A 27,525-nucleotide genomic window follows, 5' to 3' on the forward strand; every position below is an offset into this window, starting at 1 on the left:
TGGATTTTTCACTTTTGAGGTACTTTAGTTGGACTGGATGCTGTCCGACACCTTTTAACTCAGTTGGCTTCTGGCTGGGCCAGCACATGATCCTGCTTCCTTCTGGGATTTGAGGGGAGCAACCCTATGTCTTCATTTGCAGTTATTCTTATGCATGGAGAATAGCAATGTCTTCTTCAGTCAGTCTCTAAGAGGACAGAAAGAAAACTGATTAAACAAGGCAAAGAAGAGTCTCGAGCTAGAAACCCTCTACTTCCCACACCCTTGATGCCCAGTATTGGAAGCACACCAGGCAGGAAGGGGTCCCAGGTCAATACTGGAAAGTCTGGGAAAGTCTGGCCTGTGCCTTTGTCTTGCATGAGATGGCTGCTTACATAAAAAACAGTCTTCAGAGAATTCCATAAACTGAATTTACTGCTAAGTATAACCCCTAGATTTCACACAGGATGGGTTATTATTAATATCCCATCTATTTGACCTAGTTTCTGTCGACTGTAAAGTGCCACATTTAAATTTAACTTCTGAAGGAAATATAATTGAATTGAAAAATCAATCACTAGGCAATTTCACAGTCAGTTCATTTAAGGTCAAGTTATTGCTGTCTCAGAGAATAAAAGTTTCTTAATGGATCAAGTTCAGGAGTGATGTGAAATCAGGCATAATTACATACTGGCTAATGAGCCTAAACTGGCACACAGCATACATATTGAGAGGTATATATACATTTACACCCTCTTTGATTCACTGATTAGTTGGACAAGAAGACAAGGGGCAGGAATTGCCACCAGGGGCTTTGGATGGTTCGAAAGGCCACAGCTGAGGCAGACAGTACGTGTCTTCCTGCGTGAGCACGCCAGGGCTTGGCAGGGGGATCACAGGTGGCTTCCCAAGGATATTTCTGCTGATATGCAGGAACGACTGTGCCAGATGTGATCTGCTGTGGGTGACTGTCCTTTGCAATCCATATGGTACCATTTCCACCATTCTGTACCTTTCTAGGGCTCTAGGGAAGTCCTAGTCCCAGTCCAAGGTAAAATCCAGTATGTTGAACTTGCTTTAGACTTTAGTCTTCTTTCATTTTCAACTCTGAGTTATGTTTGGAATTTCTGTAGAAAATCAGTCATAATGCAGGTTGAGAGGTTCTTGGATCTTACACCTAATTGGTTCTCCAGCTCAAGGTGCTTGGGTTTCCACCTGTTTTTTCCAAACTGCAATAATTTCATTCAGCAGAACATTGTCAACAGAATTTTGTAGTACTATGAAGCATAAATATTTTCTAACTGCATCATAGTATATTCATCTCCACTGTTCACAGATCTTAGCTCAGTGTAACTTGGTTCTAGATTAAGTAAATAATTCCAGATTTAAGGCTTTGCATTTGGTTTTTGGGCTTTTTCTTTTCAATTTAGCTTATGGGCTGTAATTAAGTATAAAAGTATTTGCCTATAAAAAAGAATCACTAGTATTTTTGTTACATCATGATAAATATCAGTCCAGGTTAAGTTTTTAATATGTCTTTTCACAAGTAAGATTTTATCATATACTATATTTTAAAATATCTTGTTAGGTTCTGTGGAAAACAATTTTATTGACTTACAACAATAAACTCTGAAGTAATTAATTGCTTTAGGATAGTACTCAGCAAAGTGCTTTGGAAAAGTATCTTTTTCTTCTAATGACATATTTCTCATTAGTCTGTTTTTAGGGAAGCAATGTTGGTTCTCCTAATTAATTCTTGCACATGCAGTATATTTAAAACATAGCCTTAGTAGATTCAGTTTTATAGACATGCAGAACTTCTACAACTTAAAGCTGTAGTGCTAAAGGGAAAAAAAGCTATATGCAAGTTAAACTGCACTCATCTCAAAATAACGGCAGCTGGCCAAAGAAAATCCATCTATCTGCATTACTTCCTTTACTCTGAGATGCAGAATAAATCAAATATCCCTAGTGCAACTCAACAGAGTTATACTTTTATTCCTAGTTTTGCATTTCAAGGTAGCATGGAACTTTAGATGGAGTCACAGATTGTTAGTCTTTATCTGCACATCAAGTCAGAATTTATAATATACATATTCTTGATTTTCTTTTCAACAGGCATGACTATGGGAGGAACACAACTGCAGTGAGGTTGCAAGGATTCTGCTCACCAGAGACCTACAGATTTTAGGGGTGCAATTCTTTCCAGTCCCCTTTGTCCTGTTTCCTTCATTCCTGGGTTAGTGAAGGAAGGGAAATTCCTTAGCTGAAATTCCTTTATGCAGAAGTTCTGTGACATTTTTGTCCACTGTATTTTTCCTTCATCAGGAAATCAGGCAAAGGCCATGTCAGAACATGGGGCTGGGCTGTGTACTTTGGTCTCAAGGCTTCTTGTCACAGCCAAGGCTGCATCTCCCGGAGAAGGCATTGGGCAGATCAATGACAGCATGGGAGGACTCTTTGAAAATACAATTAATTACAAAATCAGATTTACCTAATTAAAAAGCTCAAAGAGTTATTCTAACTTAGCCATATATTGAGAATATTAAAAATTATTTTCAGTACATAAAAATAAATCTAAAAAAAGGAGACCAGAGAAGGGCGCTCAGTGTGAAGTTTGCATGCAACAGTAAATCATATTTTACCTTCCTTTTGGTTTTTTTTTCTTTTAATGAATCTGAAAGTTTCTTAGCAGACTGAAGATTTCTATTATAAACCTACATTCAGCTGTTCCAGGTGTGACAAGCTCTACTGAGCTTTTCTTTGGTCTGTTGTTGTCTTCCTGGTATGAAGTCTCTGTGGGAGCTGCAGAAATGCTTGGCAACAGCTCTGAATTCCTTACAATGCCTACACAGAGATTTCTTTGGAGCTTCACATTCACCCTGTATACTTTCAATCAGTGCCAAGAAGAAATGCATTTCTCCTGGGAAGTGGTGGTGTTAATTTTTTGGCTTCTTTATACTCTCAAGGGACTCTAGGCAGTCTTGTTATTCCAAGGTTTAACTTTGATAACTGAGTTTCAACACAGCAGAAACATTTTGTTTGTTTAGCTTGTTTCAATGCTGCTAGGAATAAGAAGATCAGTCCCAAGAAATAGGGGAAAAATCCCTCTATCAGCAGTATATGCAGACCAAGCATCATGCCTTCTTAACAGTACACAGAAATAAGAAAATCAAAGGGCTTTACTGTTACAATTTGATTTTTTTTCTCTTTATAATACCTGTCCATACTTCATAGAGATCAGGTAATGTATGGTTCCAGGTTGTGTACGACACCAAGGCAGCCCTGCCTGTGGGCTGACTGCATCAGAGTCATGAGCTGCAGGATAAGTGCCAAAGATCAGAGAAGCCAAGCATTCAAGATTTCCAAAAGGTGTGGCCAGGACACTCATCTGTTTGAGGAGAATGGCATCACTGTTCATCTTTCCTGTTATAAGACAAAGAAAAGAACAGTGATGTGATCTCCAATTTACTTTCTCAGCTATTCCCTTTAATAACAGACGATGGACAAGAGACTGACTTCCCATCAGCACAGGGCCCTGGCAGTCTGTTTCACAGACTGCTTTGATTCAGTCCTGCTAGAACTGCCCATGTCTTCCTTTTTTCCAAAAATCACTAGCTGGTTTTAAGGTTCAGGTGTTTCTTTTCATGAGCACACAATACAAAAAAAACTCCCTTTGTCTCCACTGCATGTGAAAGAGACACTCACAGAATCAAAATTTTCTTATTTTAAATCAAATTAGAAAGCAAGTATCTGATGTGTTGGAACACATCATTGTGTGAACTGCTTGTTGAAAGCATGCAGCCAAGAGCTGAGAGAAGGTGGGAACAATCACCACTATCAACCTTCCAAATACCAACCAAAAATATTTGATGATTTTCATGTTCTCTATCTGTCATGATAAGATAATTCCTTTGACAATGTGGTGAAATATATTCCTAAAATGAAAGAGGATGATTGTAATTTTTTTGTTCCTACCTTCTTAAAAGAAACTTTATTTGCTATCTGGAGTCCATTTCTTACTCTCTGGAAACATCCAAGTATATTTTAGAAGAATCAGATAATTTAATATGTGGTTGAACTTGGAATAAATTTTCCACATGGCATGTTTTAAAGGATGTCTGGCCATGTCAATACAAAGATCAAGTTCTATTAAAGTTCTATCTTCAATATCAATGTTCTATGTTACAGAAGTAGGGAGTTGAATGTCTACTTTAGAATAAACACATGCATGTGAATTGAAAGAAATAACCATCACTATCCCAGTTTCTTCATTGCTTTCTGGTAATTCCTTGACTTGGAACATTTGCCAACTCTGGAGATGTTGAGAGTAAATGTAAATGTGCCTTGTGGAAAATGAACAGGGTATCTGAGCTTACTGCACATCACAGCTTTTTCAAGTCACAGGATAAGATTTGGCAGTTAAAATTGTAGCCCTAGCAAAAGAAAATGAGAAAAAAAATTGAGTGTTTTAGCATGCAAATATATTTTGTAAGACACAGAAAAAGAAATGCCAGTAGAATGGGTTGGAGTAGTGAAGTTCCAGGAGTAGTCCACTTCATAAGAACTATCAAGCCTCTGTAAAACTGCTCTTTAGTTTAAGTCTTCATTCAAAAGTTGTCTTTAAGCGACAACTTAAGTGCATGTCAAATCACAACTTAATTCTTGCTCACTCACAGTTAAACAAAAACTGATGGTCATGTTTGTAAACGTGTTCTCCTCCTTACATGCCTATGAATGCACTGTACCTCTCAGTAGCTCACACATCACCGCAGTGCAGGGAAAGCTCCCTCTTCTCCTGCAGCCTATCTTGCCCACTCTCATCTTGCTGCCTCCTCCCTGAATTGCTGGAGCATCATCCTAGCACATGGCAAGCAGTTGCAAGGTAGATTTAAAGTGTCTCAAATTTCCCTTGAATTCCTTTGAAAAATAGATAAGAGCAATGGCAGGCAACATACATAAGGAGGTGAGTATTTTCAGAAGGAGAATAAAACTATTTAATGCTTTTTTTCCCATGACAGAAGACTTCAGAGCAGGCCAGCTCTGATGATTTAGAAGGCACCAGAACGTTCCCAGCATTCAGTCCCAGGGAGGGAACACCAAGTCATTATTTCAAAATTAACTTTTTCATTTGAAAATGTGGATGTAATTCTTATCACCCTCTACATTTGAACAATTCCGGTGCCTTTGCTCCCACACTAAACAATTTACAGAAAGCAGCCCCTGAAGCTGATTTACGAGCCAAGTGCCTTGTCTAGCACCACAAAGGGCACACGTGGTAGAAAGTATCTGTGTTTGCATGGTCTCCTGCCCTCATGTATGTGGTAGCACATTTCAATACATGTATTTGTCAAGGGCGGGTAGGGGAGAAGGGGGAGAACATAACTGAAGTCTATTTAGCATCAGCAAGGAACTGGAGTCTGGGATTTATAATTTTTTCTGTCACAGGTAAAAACTTCATTTGCTAAGGAAGTTCAGCCTGGTGTCAGGCATTATGTTCCTGTTCCCATCTCCCTTTCCATGGGGAATGAATAATTCAGCAGCAAACGCACACCTGGGAAAGTCGTAGGTAAACCTCATACTGGATGGGGTTTTCTACATGAACTCTGATTGCCTCTGCAATCAAAGGCAGGAAGCCAAGATGTAGGAAAAACCTCTGGAAAGGAGGGAGGCATAGACTTGAGACTCTCTGGAGAATTAACTTTTCTGTAGCGTGTCTATGCTGCAAACAGTGCTGTTCTTCAGGGTGGCTGGACTGTGTTCCAAACAGGAGCATAACCCCCAGTGGAGTTACACCGGAGAGAAAGAGCAGGGGTGGAGCTGGTGCATTTGTTCTCACATAAAACAAATCCCCACTATTTCCTTTGCCCTGCTGGGCAAGGGATAGACTCACACTATTTGACTGTGAGAGCCCCTGAGCAGCTCCAGTGAAGTCAAGCAATGAAGATCCATTTTTTATTCAGCCTTTGCAGAAAACATTAGAGAACATTTTAAAATTCAAATTGCATATGAAAACCTGATTTGACACAATTCAACGTGAAAATTAGTTTTGAATCAAGCTACCACCTCCCTTCCTGAGGAGATAGTATGTCCTGAAAAGCAAGAGTTTGCAGGCATCACTGACTCTCTATGGAAAGCATCATATCTGCCAGGAAATGTGCTTAGTATAGTTAAGGTTGACAGAGTTTAGACAGATAAAATAAGAAGACTCACTGTTATGCTGTCCCCTATTCTAAGGCTTTCTTATTTGCTAAAATCTGACATCACAAAATCTCATGACAGTTTTACTCTCCCTGCAGTGGTGGTGGTTCATTTTAGGGGAGGGGTAGGAGGTGGGTTTGGATTTTTGCTTCCATAGCTGAGCTTTAGGAAATAATTTGAAGGTGGACTTTTGGTGACTTTATAGTTTAGGGAGTTTTAAATTGAAGGGCAGAATGGAAAAATCTTACCAGCACCTACTGGAAAATGAAAACAGAATTCACTCAGGGGATCGAGAAGGGAGCTGACATCTTGACAAGCTATGAGAACCCATACCTAGGAGCCTGATAGAGGGCTGGAAAAACAAAGGCATGGTTTGATGTGGTCAAGGAAAGAGCTAGAGAGAGTCAGCAGTTATAATCAGAGGGTGAGGCAGGACAATATAGCAATAGGTTCAGACATGGGGTGACAAGAGATTGGATGGCAGAAACCAATCCTTCAACAGTGGGAATATGTTCCACCTCTCACAGCTGGAGGAAAGAAAAATGTCTTAATGGAGAAGTAACTTGGGTGGATGGCTATGGGGAGAAACCTTAACCAAAAATGACATATTTTATAAGCAAGATACCTCCTGAAGAAAATAAAAAATCCTGGGGAAACAAAATGGAAATGTCCCTTGCTGGACAAGAGCTGTGTCTGTATCTGGAGCCTTAGAGAGGGTGCTCATTGCCTGAAGTATCCTGAAAGCTGTAGCTCAGATTTACAGCTTAGCTCAGCTGTAACTCTGACAGCATCAACTGGCTGCTGAACACATTGGGCATGTAAATCTGCTGAAATGACATTGTATATCTAAAGTGCAAACTGCAGTTTTTGAAAAAGAAGTCTTTGTGCTGTGGGTGCTTCTAGCTTAGCAAAATAGTTCACAGTAGCTAATATCTTCTAACATATATGTTTTCCAGCACTATTACAGTCAAATACTTTCATGTAAGATGGATGTATTTGTTTTAGCAAAACTCACAAAGGCCTGAAACACATCACATTGCAATTACTGCAAGGTCCTTTTTCTGGTCTGAAAAATACAGCCTCAGCCCTTCAAAAACCTAGTAACAATATTGCAGTACAAATAATTTCCCCTTGCTGCCACTTTGACTGCCTCACCTGTCCAGGTACATCCTCCTTCCAGTTCTCCTTCTTCAGCCTGTTGCAGGGAAGATGTTTGTCTTCATTTTTTCAGGCATAGCAGGTGCCTACTGTGTTGTGAATCATCAGTCAGTATTTACTGCTGTAAAGTTTCCATCAGCTGTAAATTGCCCTGTAATACAATGATTACTTTTGATTTTTCAGCAGACCTTATTATCTTTTAGAATTATTGATTCATTTAAGATGACAGGCCTTCTGGAGGTCACCTACTCCAGCCTACTACTCAAGGGTGGATATTGCAATAACCTTCCTGTGCAACCTACTCCAGGCATTACCCACTATTACTTCAAAACCTTTTTTCATATGTACATTCAGAATACTCTTTCCTGCAGCTTCTGGCTGCCTTCTCTCATGCTCTCATAGTGCTTCTCTGAGAAACATCAATCTCTCTTCCCTGTGACCCCAGGTTAGGCACTTGAGGACAGTGGCCAGAATTGCTGCAGCCTTCTCTGGGCTCAACACACCCACCTTACTTTCCTGAACACGATATGCTCATTTTTTGACCACCTTTTGACCTCCTCCCAGACTTGTTCCCATTTGTTGGTCTCTCTCACACCAGAAGCCCTGGGTTGGACAGATTCTTCTGCGTGCAGCCGTGCAGAGGAGCTCTCACATGCCTTAAGCTGCTGCCTGTGGCTCTGGTACCACAGCACCGTATGCCGCCCGGTTCTGCTGCCTCCAGGGTGCACTGCAGACTCGAGCTCCCTTCGTCCACCACACATCTGGGTGTCCCCTGCCTGCCCAGGCCCTTGCCCACAGGGCTCCTGCTGGTGCTGGCCAGTCAGCCATACTGCACCGCAGGCTCCTTCTCAGCTCCTTTCCCTGGCATCTCTCCGTGTCCCCCAAGTTCCCATCAAACCAGGTCTCCAGCTTGCCTAGGTCCCTCTGGAGGGCAGCCTTACTCTCCAGCACACCACTGGAAAAGCAGGCTCCTGCTCTGGCACTCACATACATGTCCTTCCCAAGGACTCCCCACCCCACTGCACAGATTCCCAGGGGCTCTCTGTCCTGCCCAGGTCACTGCAGAGTGTGTTCGGTGTTACTGGCCTGAGGGACAGAGCGGAGTGGCTGTCATGGGCTCCCAGCAGCTGTCCAACTCCTGGAGCTTGGTGGCCCAGGCTGTCCTACAGCTCATTGTAGCCATTCCCCCTGCCTTTGGTGTCCACATTTGCCTGTTGGGATTCTGGGAGAGCCAGTGTTGGAAACCTCACCAGAGCCAGCCTTAGAGCACCTGGCTCCCCTTGGTTGTGCAAATGGGCCCCCCATGGCAGCCAGGCAGCACTCAGGCCTTTTGGATGTGGTTTTGTTTTGTAAACCCATGCGGGCAAATCCCAACTACCTACTTGCTTTCACATGCCCAGATCCTCACTCCTGATGTTTGAAGACAGGCATAAAGCTGTCCTTTTCACAGTCCCAGGAGACCTCCCTCAGCTGCAGCCTTTCAAAGGCACCAGTCTCAGATTGGCCTCCTCCACTTCAGGTACTCAGCAGGACCTGGCTCTTGGCATCCAGCACAGCACTCTAGCGATACAAATAAATATGAACAGGACACAAAACCAAATATAAACATTTCTAAAACAATGTTAGTTTAATAATAAAACATTGTAATATAGAAGAATTCAATATTATTCAAGAATTCAACAGATACTCAAAAAAATTAGTTTTACCTGAAATGCTGGTCATTCCAAGAAATACTTGAGGATGTTTCAGCTGTCACTTGAAACAAGCAAAAAATAGTTTAAAAAACATAGAAGCCACAGTAAGAAAATTATTTGTGACCTCTGTGAGCAGATGATGGCTGTGGAGATTAAATGTCCAACCAGGCATGAAAAAATAGTGAAGTACCTCACTTATTCAAGGTGACATGTTCAAAAGATATATAGTAAAGCTCACTTTACTGGGTTATTGCCAGATCCATAAAGAGAGTGGAACACTTCCTGCAGAGTTTAAAACCACCATGCTTTTTTCCCCCAGAAAAATGTCACAAAATCTTTTGTAAAAGTTTCAAACCATAAAATTCATATCTCAAGATCAGATTGCAAGGTAGTAAAACAAGCAACTTATTTTTAATGGAAAAGTCTCTTTCTTAAAGGAACTGCCTTTTAGTTTATCAGTAGATGGGCCCAGTGTAACATTACCATCAGAGTCCAAATGGTGATATTGACTGGGCAATGTCCATGCTAGCTCCTGTCTGCTCTTGCTATCTGACCAGAACTGGAAGGAAAGATTTTATAACATTTTGACCTGAAGAAATGAGAGACACAAACACTAGTGATAGGTAGTGGTTATAGAATATCCTATCACCATTATTTTTCTTTTTTAAAAAAGCAGTGTATATAAATCTTCAATCTGTACAGACTGGTGGACCACATCTCTGTTTGATAACTCTTTGTGATACAGGGACCATGATCCAGTCACGCATCCCAGCAGGAAGTTCCTGCTGATGTGTCTGTATCTGGTCTGGATCATTCTTTTTCTGCTACAGAAAGATGGCAGTGCCAGGTAATAATCCCTGACCCACAGAATGCCCTTAGAACTTTTGACTTTTTGTACAGGAACAACTTGCAGCTCAGAGTGCAGTCACCAAATCTAGAATAATAGGTGTACCAGAGGATATGATCCCATTACTGTAACCTTTCGACCTTATTGGTTTCCACATTTGGTATCTTACTCAAAATTCTAACTTCATCACCAATATTACATTTCCAAACTTGTTATCTGTTACAACAAATGCATGAATTTCATAGCCAGCCACATGTCATGATGTAACTCTTCAGGAGAAGGTATCCTAACATTACAAAAAAGCTGCTGATTGCATTTGTCAATGATACAACTTTTCTTTCTCTTGTAAAGCTCATTTTTTTAAAAGGAGAGATCCCAGCAGGCATAATGGGAGGATTTACCATTTTTCCTGTAATTATCATCTCAAATGCTTGGTCCTGCATGTTGTAGACAAAACTTTGGTGGCAAGGAGAGTTTCAATACACAAAATACAAAAAGTGAACACAGAGTTTTGATTAAGAATCTTCCTTTGTTCACAATCACATTTTTAGCTCCTTATATTTCACAGATTAATTCCTTTCATTGCTGAATGACATAACACATTCCTTCACCCTTCGTGACCCAAATATTTCTCAATTTTAAGATGCTCTTTGAAATAATTAGCTGTTCAAGAAATCTACACACGCTTAAGCCAGTCTCATCCTTTTTTGTATTTCATATAGGAACATTTTCAATTGCAGAAACCTGTAATTACTTTAAATTTCTTATTATCAACAGTAGAATATAAAAAGAAAAAAATAGTGGTTTATTACATAGACAACTCTTGTTTCCTGAGGAACTAGTTAAAATACAAAGTTCTGTAGGCCTAGCTCGTGTTGGACAGCAACAGGCTCCTGATAGGATTAACTCCTCTGAAGGGAGCTGAGCACTTAAATCTGACTCCCTGCAAAACCAGGCACAGACAGATGCACATGGCAGGGTATCTACCTGTAACCCTGTGAGTCTCAGAGTCCACAAGATTAATGCAAAGTCAACTGCTCTCCCAGAGGATGCTAAAAGCTTGAATTCCTTTACCTACCTCTTTGGTAGGTGATTTTCCAGTGAGTTATCCTCTCACAACACAAGTAACAGCTCTACAGAACAGGGTAATTGGGGAGAATTACACTTGCAGAAAATTATCTCTAATAATGTTGCTACTATGAGGTATATCTTGGTCTGTAAAATCTCTACTATAAAGTTTCTGAAGTTTTTTTCCTTGGCCTTTGTGGATTTATAATGGCCCCTGTTGGCTTTGTATTAACCTTAACAGCCTTACAGTTGAGTCTTTTTACTCTTGTACTCTTTACTTTCCACTTTTTATTAACAAAGACCAGGCTTTTAAAGAATAGACTAAGCTTTTCAGCAGTAAAAAAAGGTAAGTTCCCAGTTCTAAAAAAGATAAGGCTTTCCCACACACCTCCCTTCAAAAGCTTGCTGCTGGGTCAAGCAACTGCATGCTTTGCCCATACTTCAGAGCAAGTCCTGGCTCCCAAGCGACCTGCTCCCAGTCTCAAGTCTGCCCAGGCTGGTTTTAAAGTTAATCCTTAATCTCCATTAGCAATGGCATGACCATGGTGTAGCATTTTGGTGGTACAGTAAAACACTCACATAATCACACACCTGTCTCTGTTGTATCTTCCTCCGAAACTCTGATGTAGTGAATGTTTACAGTCTTGCTGCAAAATATCCCCAGTAAAGGCTGTTACAGGCTGCAGTGAGGAAGACATTAAAACACGGGGGAAACAAACACAGGTTCTGTAATTATACTTTATTGCAACTCTGGTGCTCTGTCTGCTCCTGGAAGACTCCTTTAGCTAAATTTGTTTCAGGCATTTTTTTTTCCTGTACCAATTAAAACACAATAAGCATGTATAATTTTCTTATTTTTTTATTGAAAAGGTACATTTAAAAAAATACACAGACATCTTACTATTACGGATTGCTGATAAAGATGCTCTAAAAGTTAATTCTCTTTTTTTTTCCTTTCTTCCACCTGTAGTCCCCATTATCATATAACGACTCCAGTCTGAGAACTGCATATTGATTCACCTTTATAAAAGGGTCAGGGAGGTAAGAAGATAGGTGGGACATTACTGCAATATATTCAGTAAACAGAGAATATGGTCAATTATAAATATTTTATGTTCTGTACATTATTGCATTAGGGAGCCACAATGTTATGCAGCATCATTACAAAGGAAACTAGTTAGAAATTAAGAAAACAGGATATTTACGTACAAACACATGGATCCATTGTTTTCTTGAACAACACATGTGAGCTGTGGCAATGTGCAATTGAAAAGCTTTTTCTTCTTTTTAAACATTGCTTAGCAACACCAATGAAAAAACAATAAAAATAAGTTAAATGAAAGTAGCAAACAAGCAGTAATCTTAACTCTATGTTATATGGCTTTCTATTCTTGATTTCTCTAAATAAAGCATGACACAAAAGAAATAATTAAAAGCTTCAGCATTGCATTGCTTTCAAACATTTGCACAGAAACTAAAAATATTAAAATCAGACATGGTACATCTATAGTACACAAGATACACCAGTACTGGGGTCTAGGACAGCACACAATCCCTGTCAACAAGAGCACACAAAAATAATGGATGCAATCCTTTTTTGAGATGTTATCTGCAATCAAGCATTTGGTTCATCTGCCTTTTCCTTTTTTGCACATTAGATTATACCCCGCTGCTTTTCAGACAAGTATTTACATAGGTGTGAGTGAGGAAGACCCTAGTTTTCAAGTCTGTCAGGAAAATATTTTATGTTCCTCGATTCCAAGGTGCATCATACAAATTAAAAAAAAAAAGAAAAAAATTAATAGATGCATGAATCTTTAATGGTATAAATTTTATGAGCAATTTAATTTTTAAGCAAATAACATTATTTTGATTAAAAAAATAGAGACAGAGAGAAGACAGAGTTGTCTAGACTCCAAAACGCAGTGCCGTCAATGATGGATTTTATGATGTGGTTCGATGAGGTGTCATGCTAGATGGCATTGCAAAAGAGAAAAATTTTAAAACCTCAACCCCTTTCCTGCTTTCTTTTTCCCTTTGTACTGGCCACAGTTATCGCTTTTTCACATCAACAAATTAGTATGGTGCAAAGAGTATGGAGGCAGGCGTTGCCCGGATGGGCCCGTGGGCTGGCCTGAGGAGAGCTGGCGGAATTGCTGGTGCCTGGAACAGGGATGCCGAGGGCCGGGGAGGGAGGGACAGAGCTGACGATACAGCTGCAGCTGCAGCAAGAGGAGATGAGAGGAAAGCAGGTGCCAGCGGCTTAATCATGTCCTTCTGGAATGCAAGTTTTGCCTGGAATAAAACACACACGCAAAAGCAATGTAAATACGGTTCTCCCAACGCCCACTGCACAAGGGAAAAAGTGAACCCTGGCACAGGCAGCACTGTGGCTTCTCACAGAAACTTCTTAGCAGCTGCTCAGAAATGTTACGTGCACTGCCCTCTTACTCCCAGGGCAACTAAAGCAACCAGATCCTAAATCTAAAGATAAATAAATCTCTTGAGTCTAGAGACCATCTCACTGATGTTTACAAAGAAGCATAATTTGTGAGTAACTTTATGTAAGTTATAACTGCGTGCATGAAATATTAAAAATACCCCCAAGATTAAGACTTCACTATCAAAAGTCAAATTTTCCACTTGCAAAAATGAATTGTAGAAAAGTAGAGTGGACAAGATGGAAAGGTGATTTCAGGCCAGTCAGCTTTGTGCCTTCCAATGTAGACCTGCTCTTTTCAAAGTAAAAATATTATTTAAGATTGATGCCTAAAGAATTCTTTTCTGAAACATATGCATGACTCTACATAGGATCTACAAGCATTGCTGGTGCTTGTGGTGAAACAGCTAATCAGATATATATACAGTCATATCTATATCTCTCACTGAAAATGGTTTGCACTACAATCATTCAGTCGTGGAAGCAAAAATACTCATGTCCTTCCTTTATAATTGGTGGTCTCTCCTTATGCAATAGATGATAAAATGAGGTATTATACAAATGAAGAAGATAAGCATGGGCAAAACCTATCAAGTGGGGAGACTTAGAAGATGCCTACATCATTTTCATTTGCCTCTAAACAATTACAAAGACATATCGATATATTAGCATTTACAGGCTTTTCACATGCTTTCTCTTACCTACACACATTTGCATCTGTCTCTTTTCAACCTGTAAACTGTTTCCTGTGCCAGAGGTGGCAAGCACTTTTCTCTAATGAACACTGGCTGTGTCATAAGCAAATAAACATACAAACTGTGCTGTGCTAAAGCCAGCCTGAACTCTGGCTGCAGATGATCAGCAGGACCAGCTTGGGGGATTCCTGGAAATGCAGGTGGGTGTGACAGGGATTGGCTAGAGGCACAGACAGGCGAAGTGTTTGATATCCAGTGACAGACATGGCCTGAACATACAGGCAGTCAATTCTCCTAAACACCCGATGGCTCTTTTTGCACTAACTCATACGTCCACACAGCATTCTGGTTTGCTGTATGCAGAGAAGGAGCACTAGTATTTTTATATCTTAAAAATATCTTTATATCTTAATCCTATGTCCTTTTCCCTGACTGCTTCCATCATAACTTATAGTTATCTCAGGTGTGCAAAAAGACAGAGTATACCCATTGATGCTTTCAAAGAGAAGAGCTCTTGTCCAGCAGAGCCCATACCATTCCATGGGGCACATGGTTCATTCCCCATTCCACTGATTATTCTCTTCTTTCTAGCAGTTAATAACACTTGCAGTGCTGTCTGCATGCCTTGGACAGGGCAGACAGAACAGATAACAATCTTCACATCTGATTCCTGTGCAGACTCAGCCTGCAGGGGAAGAGAGGCTGCAGAAGCGTCAGGTCTGTCATGTTCTTGTCTCTGTGCAGTGGGAGTCCCCAAGGTCAAAAATTCACACAGACAGTGAAGAGAAATAAAAATACTTACTGCTAAAATACTTGGGTTGCGCTGCAGTTTGTTGTAAGGACTATATTTAGGTTTCATAGGCTTTCCTGCAACTCTGTCCTTATGCCTTCGGCTGGAAATGTGCTGAAATAAATATCCTCACATTTAATTAGCTCTTTAAACATTTCTCAGTTTTGAGTTTGAAACTGATTTATCAGCAGGATATGCCTAAGCCCCTGTTTGTAAGATAAAGTAGGTTCTTTATAGAGAGCAAGGATGAGTTTTGCTAAATTAAACACAACAATTGGGGGCATATCAAATAGAGAATCAGAGACTAATCAAGTACAGCATATTTTGTGATTCAAGACAGGCTCTGAAAATCATTGATATTTTGGTTAGTATTTCCTTTTTCCACTTGAGGAGCTTTAAACCAGGCAGAGCTGTAATCACTAAGTTATAGGGATATTCAGAAGTAAGAGGTAAATTTCCATCTTGCTGATACTGTTCAATTGTGTAAACAATTCAATATTAGCTGAAGGAAGAACAAATACCCAGGGATATGTCTACACATGCATTTAAAATTATCTTAGAGCCAACTAAAAAACGGAATAAGAGGACACATTCACACAACACAACATCATCCAGTCAGAGATTCCCATGTGGGTATCAGAATCACTGCATTTCTATGGGCACAGCTCTGAACCCAGGGCTAATTGGCTCAGACAGAGAACAGCTCCATGGGCACAAAACAGCCACACTGTTAATGATAATGTTGTTCTACATAATTCAGACATATCTACAGTACTACCCTACTGGTGATTGTCCCAAACCAATAGATTTGAATCATGTTTTCCTTCTCACATAGCATTAAACATTATTACAGCAGACTGAAAACGGCACCAAAAATTAATTCAGGGAACCTCAACCCAGAATTTCTTATAGTTAGGAGAACAAGGTTCACATCCCTAAATTGAACCACATCTTTTAAAGGAGATCTGCTATACCATTCATTGATACTGACACCTCTGCTTTCACAACTATCAAGCCCATTTTTCCCAACTAAAATAATAAGGTGAACTTGACCTATCATTAAATATTTATAAATAGTTGTGGGAAGACAGATAAGAAATACTAAGATCATTCAATATTCACCAACACATCTTCACACAGCCCTGCATTGCCCCTACAACTTCAACCAAGAAAGAGCTCCACATACATGCAAGTTACCTGTTTAAGCTGAATTTCTGAATTAACATGGACATCACAGATTTCACAATGGAACGTCTTGTTTTGCAGTCCTGAGCCTTTGCTGCCATTCTGCACCTTCATTCGGGATCCAGGCCTAGGGTAAGACTTGATGGGACCAGCACCGTTCCGAGCTTCGACCATGGTCTTGTGCTTGGAGCCTAATGGGCAAGATGCATGTGAGTTCAGGATCAGCAGCACAAAACATTCCCTCAGCCTTGGGACTTTGTAACATTTATTTCCAAGACAGAATGGTTAAAGTCATCACAGACTGGGACTAATGATCACTCTTGTTTCAGAGAGTGTCGTTCCTGCGTTCTTGATCTAAAGGCAAGCCAGAAGGCTTTGTACAACAAAGGGAACAGCAGGCATGCTGGACCACACTGTTTGGGGGCAGTATGTGCCTGGATGGCCAAAGTGTTTGCTGCTTATTCTTTTGCCAAATTCCATAGAGCCAGTAAATAGCAGAAAAGGGTATCAGCCAACATTGGGACAGGAACCACAGCAATCCCTCAAAACATGCCTAGGAACTGTAATACTTCAATAAATATCCTCTGATTTGGAAGAAACGGCTGCTTTACCCATTTCAAGAATGGATTACAGCTGTAAAACCAGCTTCAATGGCTTGTTAACAAGCTTTACATCACCAGCACACTATACACAGACAGAGCACACTAGGGATTGTTGCTTGTGGCCCAAAAAAAGATGCCTAACTAATCTTCAATAATCAGAAGATTCTATGACATCTAGGAAACCTAATGAGCCCACCCTAAAATTATAAAAAAAAAATCAAATAACAAATAAATTACTGTAAATTTTACCAGCCAAATAATAGATATTAATGATAATGAGATAAAATATGAAACAGAGAGAACACTGGCATTTTAGAAACCTTAAGTGTTGTAGAAACCACTATGATCTTACTGTGATCCTCAGTGTGAAGGTGTGAAGGGATCTGATTAGTTAATATGAACTGTAGAGATTTTGTCAACTAAAAATTTAGAGAGTACATGAAGGACAATTTAAAAAAATTAGAGAGTGCTTTAATAGAATATCAAAAACATCACAGGAAACTGCCATTAACAGGACCAGTGCTTTAACTTGCTATTTTAAGTTTTAGCTAAAAGACGCTTCGGTGAAGTGTGGCTACCACCTCGTAACACTGAATTTTAAAAATGTTAACACACAGCTGACTTGTACCATATGGATACTCACCTGTATTGTGGGCTTCTAGTTGTGAAAGGGAATTCACAGCCACTTTGCATAATGAACAGTAAAGTAGTTTTTTGGCTTTTTCCTCTTCTGACTCAGTAATTGCGTTAGCAGCTCCATTGGTGCTGTTGGAAGATGAGGCAGGTGCTGCAGGCACCACTCCAGCTTTGGGAAGAAAAGGATCCACTTCTGTACTGGACTGCTGACTTGCACTGTTGGGTTTTTCTTTCCCTTTATCTTCTAAAAGAAACAAAATACATATATTGTTGTTTTATGCCACACATACAAAAAGCATACAGTAATAGTCCTGTGGGTTTAGTAAATATAATACAACAGGGGGCTAATTTATCTCATTTTATAAAAGAGAGAAGCATCCTTGAAATCTTGTTAAAAGTCCTGCCATGAAATGTGTGTAATTTGACAAAAGGGATGATTTTCCTGTTTTTGAAGTTACCAGTGAATACTAACGAGTTCACCAAATTCATGCCAGCTGTTCCTGTTGTGCTACAGGCATGGCCAGTTGAAAGGAGCCCAAGCAATACCAAAGGAAGCCACGCTTAAGGACTGGTCAGCACTGAGAAACAAGCAAGGCTTTGCATCGGGGATTAAAAAATATTTCTCAAAATCAATACATTTGCCTTTGAAAGGGCTCAAGTTTCTCAAAGTCACTGGGAGGACACTAAAAGGCTCCAGTGCCATCTTGACATGCATCCCTTGTTTCAGTTCCAGGAGTTCTGGTACTACACATGAACACAGTTGCTAATATTTTTAGGTTTTTCCATGAAGGACTCCCTATGTATTTGTGGATCAGGTGGCTTCTGTGTGCATTCAGTGCATTCCTTTATCACTTCACAAGCATGAGGCAATCATCTGTGCTCCTACGAGTCAGGTAGGCAGGTATTACTTCATTCTGCAGATGGCGATCAAAAAGCAGGAGATAAAATGTCCCAGCTGTGCCTACAGAGGATCTTTGTGCCAGAGCCAGTATTTAAATGCTCCCTGCTTATATGCTGCCCCTCAAGGGCTCATTGCATTTGAAGCTGTTCAACTGGAGGGCTTGTGACCACAAGCCATATTAGCTGCCAGCAGTAAAACAAGCTGTGTCCAAAACAAACACAGGATGGGAGAGGGACAGTGCAGGGGCGCTGGTATGAGCAACCCCAACAAAACAGATATGAATAAGTGTCACTCTGAACAGCTGGAATCAAATTTCATCATCTAAGCAAGTACAACATCTACATAAGAGCAACCTTCCCATTTGAAACCCATAGATTAATTTGAAATAGAGTTGAACTGACTTGAAAAACTAGGCTCTATTTTGAGCATTTATTTTTTAACATGAACCCTTGCACTTTTATGTTTACACTTTTATGTTTGCACTTTTATGTTTTTTATGTTTGCAGTTTTAATGTTTACAGCTACCAGACTCTGTTTTAACATGCCTTTGTGTATCAGGCCAAGACTGTGCTACCAAGAACTCTGAAAACAGTATTGTACCCAGTCAAGCAAACACTTGAAAGTGTGTGTGAACTATGAATAGCCATCCTGAAACTAACCCCCACAGCTGTTGGCATATTTCCCAGAAGTGCATTGCAGTACATCAATTTTAGATTGTTATAAACCAGGAGAAAGAAAACCCTAATAAAAGAACTATTATTTTTAAAAATAACAATAAAAATACTTGGAAATTACACAATATGAACTGTATTAAACATTGCAAATAGTCAAGTACAAAGATTACTATTATGACCAAATTAATGTTAAAACCAGATTCTGATGGTATTTTGACTGACAAAGTATGATAAAAGAAACTGATGTTCAGTGGTACTTCATAGGCTATTCAATTTTAAAGTCTCCATAGTAGTAAGTCACATCTGCAAAAATCTAGAATACTTTATATGACTTATAAGTCTACATAAAATAGAGTTTCAATAAATAGCATTTACTAACATTCTAAATTAAAGAGTTTTCAATATGGAAAATTCTCAAAGGTGCTAACATCTACAAATGAAACAGACTGATTAGCTGTCATTTGAAAATTTACATTACTGAAAAATAGTATTGTTGCTGTTCATGCTCTGTGGAGACCCTAGGGGGCATCCCTTAGGTTAGGGAGACACAAGAAGCTTCCCACAAAAACCTGTTGAGACCCCATTGGCTCCTCCCTTTGTTCCTCTGTCCCTGAGCCACTCCCTCCCTATCCCCTCATTCGCCATGATTTTGGTACTGCCTGGATGCCACTGCCCAGCCCCTACCTCTGGGGAGAAAGAAACCTGGACTCCCCATGAGTGTGCCTTGGACCCTGAACATCTCACCACACAGCTGAATTAAACATCTGTGGATATCATGCAAAGGCCCTTTTTGCTTCCTTACTCTGGACTTTATTAGCAGCAATTCAGGCTACAACACTGTAGCCTGAATATGCAATATTATGCCAAATTGCAAAAGGCGTAACACTAGGATATATGTGAACCAAAAGGAAGGTTCCACAGTATTTTGCATTTCAGGCCTTAAAGGAAAGATACACCTACATAACTGCAGGCTGTATGTTAACATATACCAACTACACTTCTAGTTGGCTTTGGGATTTTTTTATATATAAATACATGGGATTTTGTTCCCCACGTATTTTTTTTAATGTAAGGATAAAAATTTGAAACACCTTTTTTTGAAACACCTCCTGGATATAGAGATCATCACCCCTGTGCAACGACCACAGTGCTTACCCTCCGGCCCACAGCCCCTGCCTGCACTGATCTCACTGACCACAACAAGAGCGAGCAGACTTTATTTGTTTTGCCATCAAATTTTGTCTGTGGAGTAAGATCCCAAGATATGGAAGAAGATCCATTTTACATGGGCCACGAATTACCATCACAGAGTGATGGTTTTCCAACGCTGAATTTAACAGATGATTGAAAAAATTACAGATTTCATTTCCCACTTCTTCTCACTTAGCTGGCCAACAGCTGATGTAGTATGTTGATTTTTATAATGCTCCCCAGATTTATAGTGTTTTCACTATTCATATTCCAAAAATTCTAGAGTATACACACTAACAAGAAAACTTCTACAAAACCAGAGAGAAGTTACCATCATGCAGCTGGGCTCAATTCTGCCAGTATCGCAGCTTTTGGAAAGAACCTCAGTTCACATAATAATTCCATCATTTGGAAAGCTTCCTGACACAAATAAGCTCTTCATCGATGGGGATGTATAAGGAGAGACATACACCCCTCTATGAATTAATGTTTCCTTCCACCATTCTAAATGTTTAATGCAGAACATCTTCAAAGATCATCATTGTAAGGTTATTATACAGTTGAACTCCCACAGAAAGTACACGGAGCTAAGTGCGTATTTGTCACTGCAGTGGGCCCAGAACTGCATTTTCCTGGCTTCTAAAATCAGAAAATTGCACTTCTCCAAACGGGCTTTTGATAACAGCTTATTGTTTCAATCCACATAATTCAAAACACCATTACTTACAATTTTATGTTTGAGACAGAAATGCCAGCTATTCAACAGTGCAAAGCACAGGAAATGCAAATTGCATGTATATACAAAGCACAAAGACCATTACTCTTTTATTTGTACTTATAGCACAGAGCTAACAATATCTGTATGCAGAACTCAAAAAATGTAACTGTTAATGGCTGCATGCATACCCATACTTCCCAGCTATCACCACCTTAGAAAATAGATGTGACTTGTGAGATGCAGCTGTAGGATTACAGTCCTCTTGCTAATTCTGAAGGTGTGATTGAGAATAAAGTAAGATTTGCTTTAAACTCTACCTGGCTCAAGACCAAAAGAGCCAGGCAGAGCCCAAACGAGTGCAGGAGTGAGTCCATCCTGCCTGGATCATGGGCACACCAGCTTCTGCTGCACAGCTTAGCAGAACACAGCTGCAAGCATGAGACCAGGGCAGTACCAGCCTACTGCCGGAAGGCAGTAGCTGTGATTCAATCTGCATCAGAGTCAGGTTGCAACGCTCACACCAAAACTCAAGTGCAAGAAATTAATTTAAAATCTAATTTGTACTGTTTCCCTATGTTCCTTTTCCATGCAGAAAAGCCATATTTCATGTGACTTAAATTCCTCTCTTAAATTCCAGAAAAGCAAATTGATGATTCAGGTTCTTACTGAAGCCTGGATTTATTCTGAAATAGAGCCCAGGGAAAAATAATGAAAGCAAGCTAATTAAGTATTGCTTTGGGCTCGGTAATATCAATGCTTTTCTCACCCATTACATTGTTTTAATTCTGCTTTGAAGTTGTTTTTGCATAGTGCTGCTTGTTTGACTCATGCTTGTGTCAGCGCCATGTTAAAATTCAAGACTTATTTATCTCATCAGTACTGCTTCATTTTGAGTACCTAAGTCAGGACACTGCAGGGCAACACCTCATAGGTTGAAACCTACAGGTTCTACTGCTTCACTTCTACAGCTGAAGTGAATGACTGACCCTGGCAGGTCATGCCACTCTCAGAGGAGGTGCTGTGGCATACAGAATAGGTCCTACCCATTAATGGCATTCATTTCTTTTTCAGTCAGAGAGATGCTTTGGTGCACATTAGAAAGAAGTTTTATTTGGACTTCATGATGAAATCATACATGCTATTTTCAACAACAAAAAAAACAGTAACTTAATATTCACATCCTTAATTCAAAATTTACATTCTTGATAAAAATAAAAGCAATGTGAATTTAAAACTCATGTATATTTTTAGAGATCCGATAAAGTTTTTCAGTATCAAAAATGTTTATTGCTACTGCACCCCTCAACATGACTACTTGCCCAATTTTTATTACTGATGATAAATAAAACATCTTTACAATAAAGTTCTGTTCCACAACATATTATTCAAATAGCAGTCCGAATTAAAATATCCAAGGTACTGATGATATATGATACACTTGCAAGAACCCTTTCCAATACATATGCTAAAAAGCTTTCAGATATGAAGTTTTGCTACAATCCTAATAACCCTTACAAAACTGTCACGTTTTCAAACTGTCAAATTTTCTGCAGTATGCAATAAATAAACAAATTCGCTCTTGCTGTGACAATAACAGAACAATGTTTCAATTACTGAAAATACATATTTTGTGTGTGTCTGCATGTAATAAAAAAAGCTTAACTTTACACTTGCCTGCTTCTCTTCTCCACCAAAAACTGGGACTATTTTGCACAGTCTGTGCTGAAGGCTGGGCACACAGAGCAGGAAGGATCCTGGGACTAAGAGCTGCCCAGCACTGACTGTGATGCAGTTGGCTCTCCCCTGGGAAGAGACCACACCGTGCTTACAGCCACCCACTGCCCAGCTTCAGCTTCACACCTTCCCCTGTGCCACGTCCTTCACTGCATCCCCCAGCTCCAGGCACTGAACAGCAGCTGGGCACAAAGTGCTAATAGCAAAAGGGCAGCACACACACTGCAGAGTGGCCACTGCTGCTCTGCAATCCTGCACTGAAGCTCTTTTGTGAGATTCACTCATTTGCCATCTTAGGCAGAGAAGTCTGATTTTATATTTCTTTTACCTGCTTCCACAATAGTGCACATTGCCAAGTTAGACGAGATCATAATGGAAAATATACTTTTGGCAATAAAATGTTTATTATTCTCCATTGTAAAGGTAAGAAAATAGTAAAAACATATGCTTCTTTTCTTCTTGAAAAACATGAAGGAAAGAGCCATGCAATATCCAGTGCAATTTCCAGTCTAAACCAGTCACATAATTTTTTTCCTGTGTAACTCAGTCACTGCATGGTTATCAGGGCCATACAGCCAGTGAGCACAATTGATGCACAGTTAGGAGCAAAGCCTTTGGTTCAATCAGCCTTGTTCATGGTGATGCCTTACAATACCATATCACTGCTGAAAGAACAGCCTTTTAAAAAAAGGACTGCTTGGTGATCCTGTACATTTTCAACTGATTTCCATGTTACTTCCTATGGTAACTAAAACCAATGGTGATTTATGAAAGTAAATGTTAATATTTTATTTTTAGGATACGGAAAATGTGGTGCAAAGACTGGCTTGTGATAATCTTGAGTTCACATAAGTTGTGCTACAGGGAGCTGCTATTAGTTTGAAGTGTTGATTTTGGAGACTAAGAGAGAGTTTGAGGGAAAGCAAACATGTCTCCCATACTGGTAAAGCTGTACTGAGTGAAACAGGTTATCGGGTTCTCCCTGTAATTTCAACAGCTCCATATATGCCTGTGAATATTGGGCTGAATTTAACAACTTTTGAAGCATACAGTGATTACAGAACGGGAAAAGGAAATCCTTGAGATTGTCAGAATATGAAACATTCTTGCCCCAAACAACTGCATAGAAAAGGTAAAATCAGTTGCATTAATTACCTAGTAGACAATCCAAGAAATTTTGCTGAAAAGCTTATCAATAAAGCTAAATTAGCATCCATAAACAAAAAGTAAAAATTTGTCTGTTGAAAAACAGAATTCCCAGTTTAAATTTGACGTGTTAAATGCTTGGCATATGTGTAATAAATCTAAAAAGTGACACATTTAATTACATTTTTTTCCTACACAAGGTATGCCCACTGACAATGCTAAAGAGAGGTGAGTTACTCAGTTACTCAATAGTCACCAGTTGACCTTTCTGTTCTAAGCTTTCTGCACACAGAAGAAGCTGTTCCCCAGACAAAATGATCAGTTTAGGAGCAGAGATGACCACTGCAGACAGGTATGAAACCACAGAGAGACACAACAACCAGTCACTGACACAGGCACCATTGTGGCAGTCAGACTTCTCACAAGTGTTTTCCTGTTTTTCAGTCCATCAACGCAAAAGAGAAATTTTTAAAGGTGAGAATGAAAGAAGTAAGTTTAGCAGCTGATTGCAGCGAACTCTTCACAAATAGGTCCAGGCAAAGCAGGATGCTGTATCAGAAGCTGGTTTCAAATGGCTTTGTGTGGTAGGTGCAAGACAACATTTGAAAGTGTGCTACAAAAGACATACAAAGGTATGGAGAGCTTTGAAAGTGAAGGACATAAATCTGGAGAGAGAAGAATCAATACCATAGAAATATTGTAACAAAATTTGCAGCATTTAAACTAAAAACCATTAAAGTAGAGAGATCACAGTCAAAGAGATAACAAGCCTGGCTGAATGTAAATAAGGGAGATGTTAAGAAACTACAACAAAATAAAATCAAGGTGGGGAAAACTTATTCAGTCACACTGTACTTGTAGGACTGCCTAACCAAACATTAGGATCTACCCTGGAACACAGTCCTGGGGATAGAACAAGAACACCCACAAATAATTATATTAGAAACAAGAGCTGCTGTACATCTCCTCAGCCTGAAATAAGATTTGAAGGGAGGAGATCATCAGTGACTGAATTACCAGGATGAAAAGAAGGGCCTCTTTCAGTGTATTAGCAGAAAAGTTATTGAATAGGAAGTGAGACAATAGCTCCAGTAAGAAAAGCATGTTTCAAAACACTGTTCTTCACAGAAAGCATTTTCTTCTAGTTCGCAGCACTATAGAGGAATAAAACTCACACACACACACAATTAATTGTTTTTCTTATGATAGAAAAGATGAACACTTTGAGTAATATATGCCATAAAGACAATAGTAGGACAGCAATTAAGTTACTAGTGGTCATAACCTTTACAGATTTGTAAGTACTCTGTTCCTGCATCTCAGCACCACTCACAAAACCCCCTAACAAAACAAACAACAAAGAGCACTAGATTATTTCTTCACACTCATTAAGATGGAGTTAGCAAACGTGGATAAGGTATTTCAAAATATTTTTTGTTCTACCTGCACATTTGCTGAATAATGAGACTCTAATGGCTGCCAGACAAAATACCTACTTTCTCACCAGTTGTGCAGTCTACTGAGAAATGAGGCTGAAAAACCCATAGGGCTCTGTTCTAGAAAAATTCCACTGCAAAACCTACATGCAAATCAGACAGCACAGTGTATCTATTAACCTTTTGGTTACTTTTTGTTTTTGTAAAATGTGTTTTCTTGTACTTCAGGCATGTATGAAAAAGAGCTACATTTTACATAATGAAATAAATCAGTCTGACACATGCTGAAAAGAACAAATTTTGTCTCTATACAAAGATGAGGAAAAATGCAAGTTATAAATATAAAGCTTTTCCTCTCAAACACAAATGTGCCCTCAAATAAGCTGCAACATATTTTCTCAAGATACTGAAGCTACATCAGGAAATATCTGGATGGCTGTGCAGTATTAGGTGAACTTGGTAGCTAAAATTATTATTTGATTAACTGCATCAGTACTCTCCAACAGGCTGAACCCAAATATCTTTTTCACTTCAGAAGTAATGCCTGCATGGCTGTTGCAGCAGTGACGCTGACAATTTCTTAGATAGTTTATTTCTGATTTGGCATACCAAAGGCTCTTACAATGGAACCTGCATTTTCTTCAGAGTATAAAATTATTTGTGCTGATTCGAATAAAGGTGTAATGTTAAAAAAGGTTTGCTGCTGCAGTTTTGGTTGGGTTTAAATTTTATGTTTAATTTTTAAGTGGACTCATGAGAATTAGAAAATATTCAGAAGTACACATAGCTCTGCAAGTGTAAAACCTTGCCCTGCAAAATCTATTCCTGTACCTATTTGTACACCTTCCTGAACTGAAGGTTCCTGCTGCTTTAATTACTGGGTTGTCAGAGGTGATCCTGCTGTATTGCCTATGATTTTTAATCAATTACCTACACATTTGGAGATTCTTAGGGAATTGGTTTATGTTGGCTGGCTAGTGTCTGTTTTAAGATTTGCTAATACAAAATATATGGGTGAAAGCAAATGTTTTGTAAATGTCTAGCTATAAACTTATCTTTTTCTGACACCAGACATCTATTATTTTGAAAATATTTTACACTCCCATTCCAAATTCTGCTACATCTATTTCTGATGTCCTGGAATGCAAACTTAAAAGTCTTTTAAACTTTTTAATAATGTAGGAATGCTTAAAAAAATAACTTTCAAAGATTATAAAAAACATAGAGTATTTTACCCAGAGATCCTTCACTTCTGCTTAGTCTCAGTTCATCATCTCAGCTGTAAAAATAACATTGGCTCCACCATTTATGAATCTGAAATATATTCCTAGAAACATATTTTACGTGTTGCTTGTGCAAAACAAAAATCTTAAAACTCTTTGCTTAGCTGCTGAAGTGCTTTAGAACTTAATATGAAATTTATGGGCATCTAAATAAAAGAACCAAGGAGAACTGACACACTTTGCAAGTAAATTCTCGTGGGCCTGTGGCTGAACTACTCACTTGGTACTTGCCCAGGCAGAACTGCAGTTAAAGTCAGCTGTGAAACACTCGTCTTCATTTCAGTAAAATGACATCTGTAACTGTGCATTCTCACCCACTTCTGTAGCAGGCTTGCCTGATACTGTGAGCATTCAGTCATGCCCTCAAGATTTGACAAATAAATTGCATTTCTAACTTGTCTAACCAACACTAAAATATTTTCATTCTCCTTGAAAACAAGCAAAAAGGAAATAATGAGTAACCTAATGCTTGCATAAATAATTTTTCTACTACAGGGAATGAAGTGTATTTTCTCCATTCACTGAAGCAGAATTGGTCCTGACCCATTCTTTTATATTTGGACACTAAATTCATTCAAGGGCTCAGAGAAAAGGAGAAAACTTAAATTTTGCAGCTTTAATGCAGCCTTTAACTTCACACAACTGAACACAGAGAAAACTTTATTCAACTACCAATTGTATGAAAAATCACCAGAATTGTGTTATTTATTCTCTGGCACCAGTGAAAACTCCATATCTGTTATCAGAACTGCCTTATTTCCTTAGAGATATGTTGCTTCAATAAGTGTTGTGAAAGTATTAAATACAATTGAAATTATTTCTCCCAGGTTTGTTTAAAAACCCAACAGAACCAGCAGGTGTCTTTTTAGCAAGTTATACTGTTATTTCATACTCGCCTTACTATCATTCCATTATCACCATCATCCTAGTAAAAACATCCTCTTGGGTTATTCAATAGGCAATTCTATATTTAATAATTAACAGAATAAACAAGAAAAACAGATGCCTGATTTCACAGTATAAATAAAGTGCTGAAAGATTCAATGTATATGAAAGGATTCTTTAAATGACCACATACATCTAGCTAAAAAAAAATACCAGTAGCTGACAGCATCCCTGGCCCTGCTGCCATTGTCCAGCAACACAA

The 27,525-nt window shown here is 39.2% G+C and overlaps 1 protein-coding gene across 9 annotated transcripts in view; it reads right to left on the reverse strand.

Moving 5' to 3' along the window:
• Positions 1-11,790: 11,790 nt before the first annotated feature.
• ZNF385B (zinc finger protein 385B) overlaps positions 11,791-27,525 on the reverse strand; it is a 154,091-nt gene continuing 138,356 nt past the window's right edge. For all 9 annotated transcript variants that reach the window (XM_068196011.1, XM_068196010.1, XM_068196016.1 and 6 more), the window contains 4 exons: positions 17,303-17,539; positions 16,070-16,248; positions 14,885-14,986; positions 11,791-13,242 (listed from right to left, as the gene is read on the reverse strand). In XM_068196011.1, coding sequence (XP_068052112.1) covers positions 13,024-13,242; positions 14,885-14,986; positions 16,070-16,248; positions 17,303-17,539 — 737 coding nt within the window. In that variant the 3' untranslated portion in view covers positions 11,791-13,023. The remainder of the gene's footprint in view (positions 13,243-14,884; positions 14,987-16,069; positions 16,249-17,302; positions 17,540-27,525) is intronic.

This window comes from Anomalospiza imberbis, chromosome 7 (assembly GCF_031753505.1).
Source record: "Anomalospiza imberbis isolate Cuckoo-Finch-1a 21T00152 chromosome 7, ASM3175350v1, whole genome shotgun sequence".
Lineage (NCBI taxonomy): Eukaryota > Metazoa > Chordata > Aves > Passeriformes > Viduidae > Anomalospiza > Anomalospiza imberbis.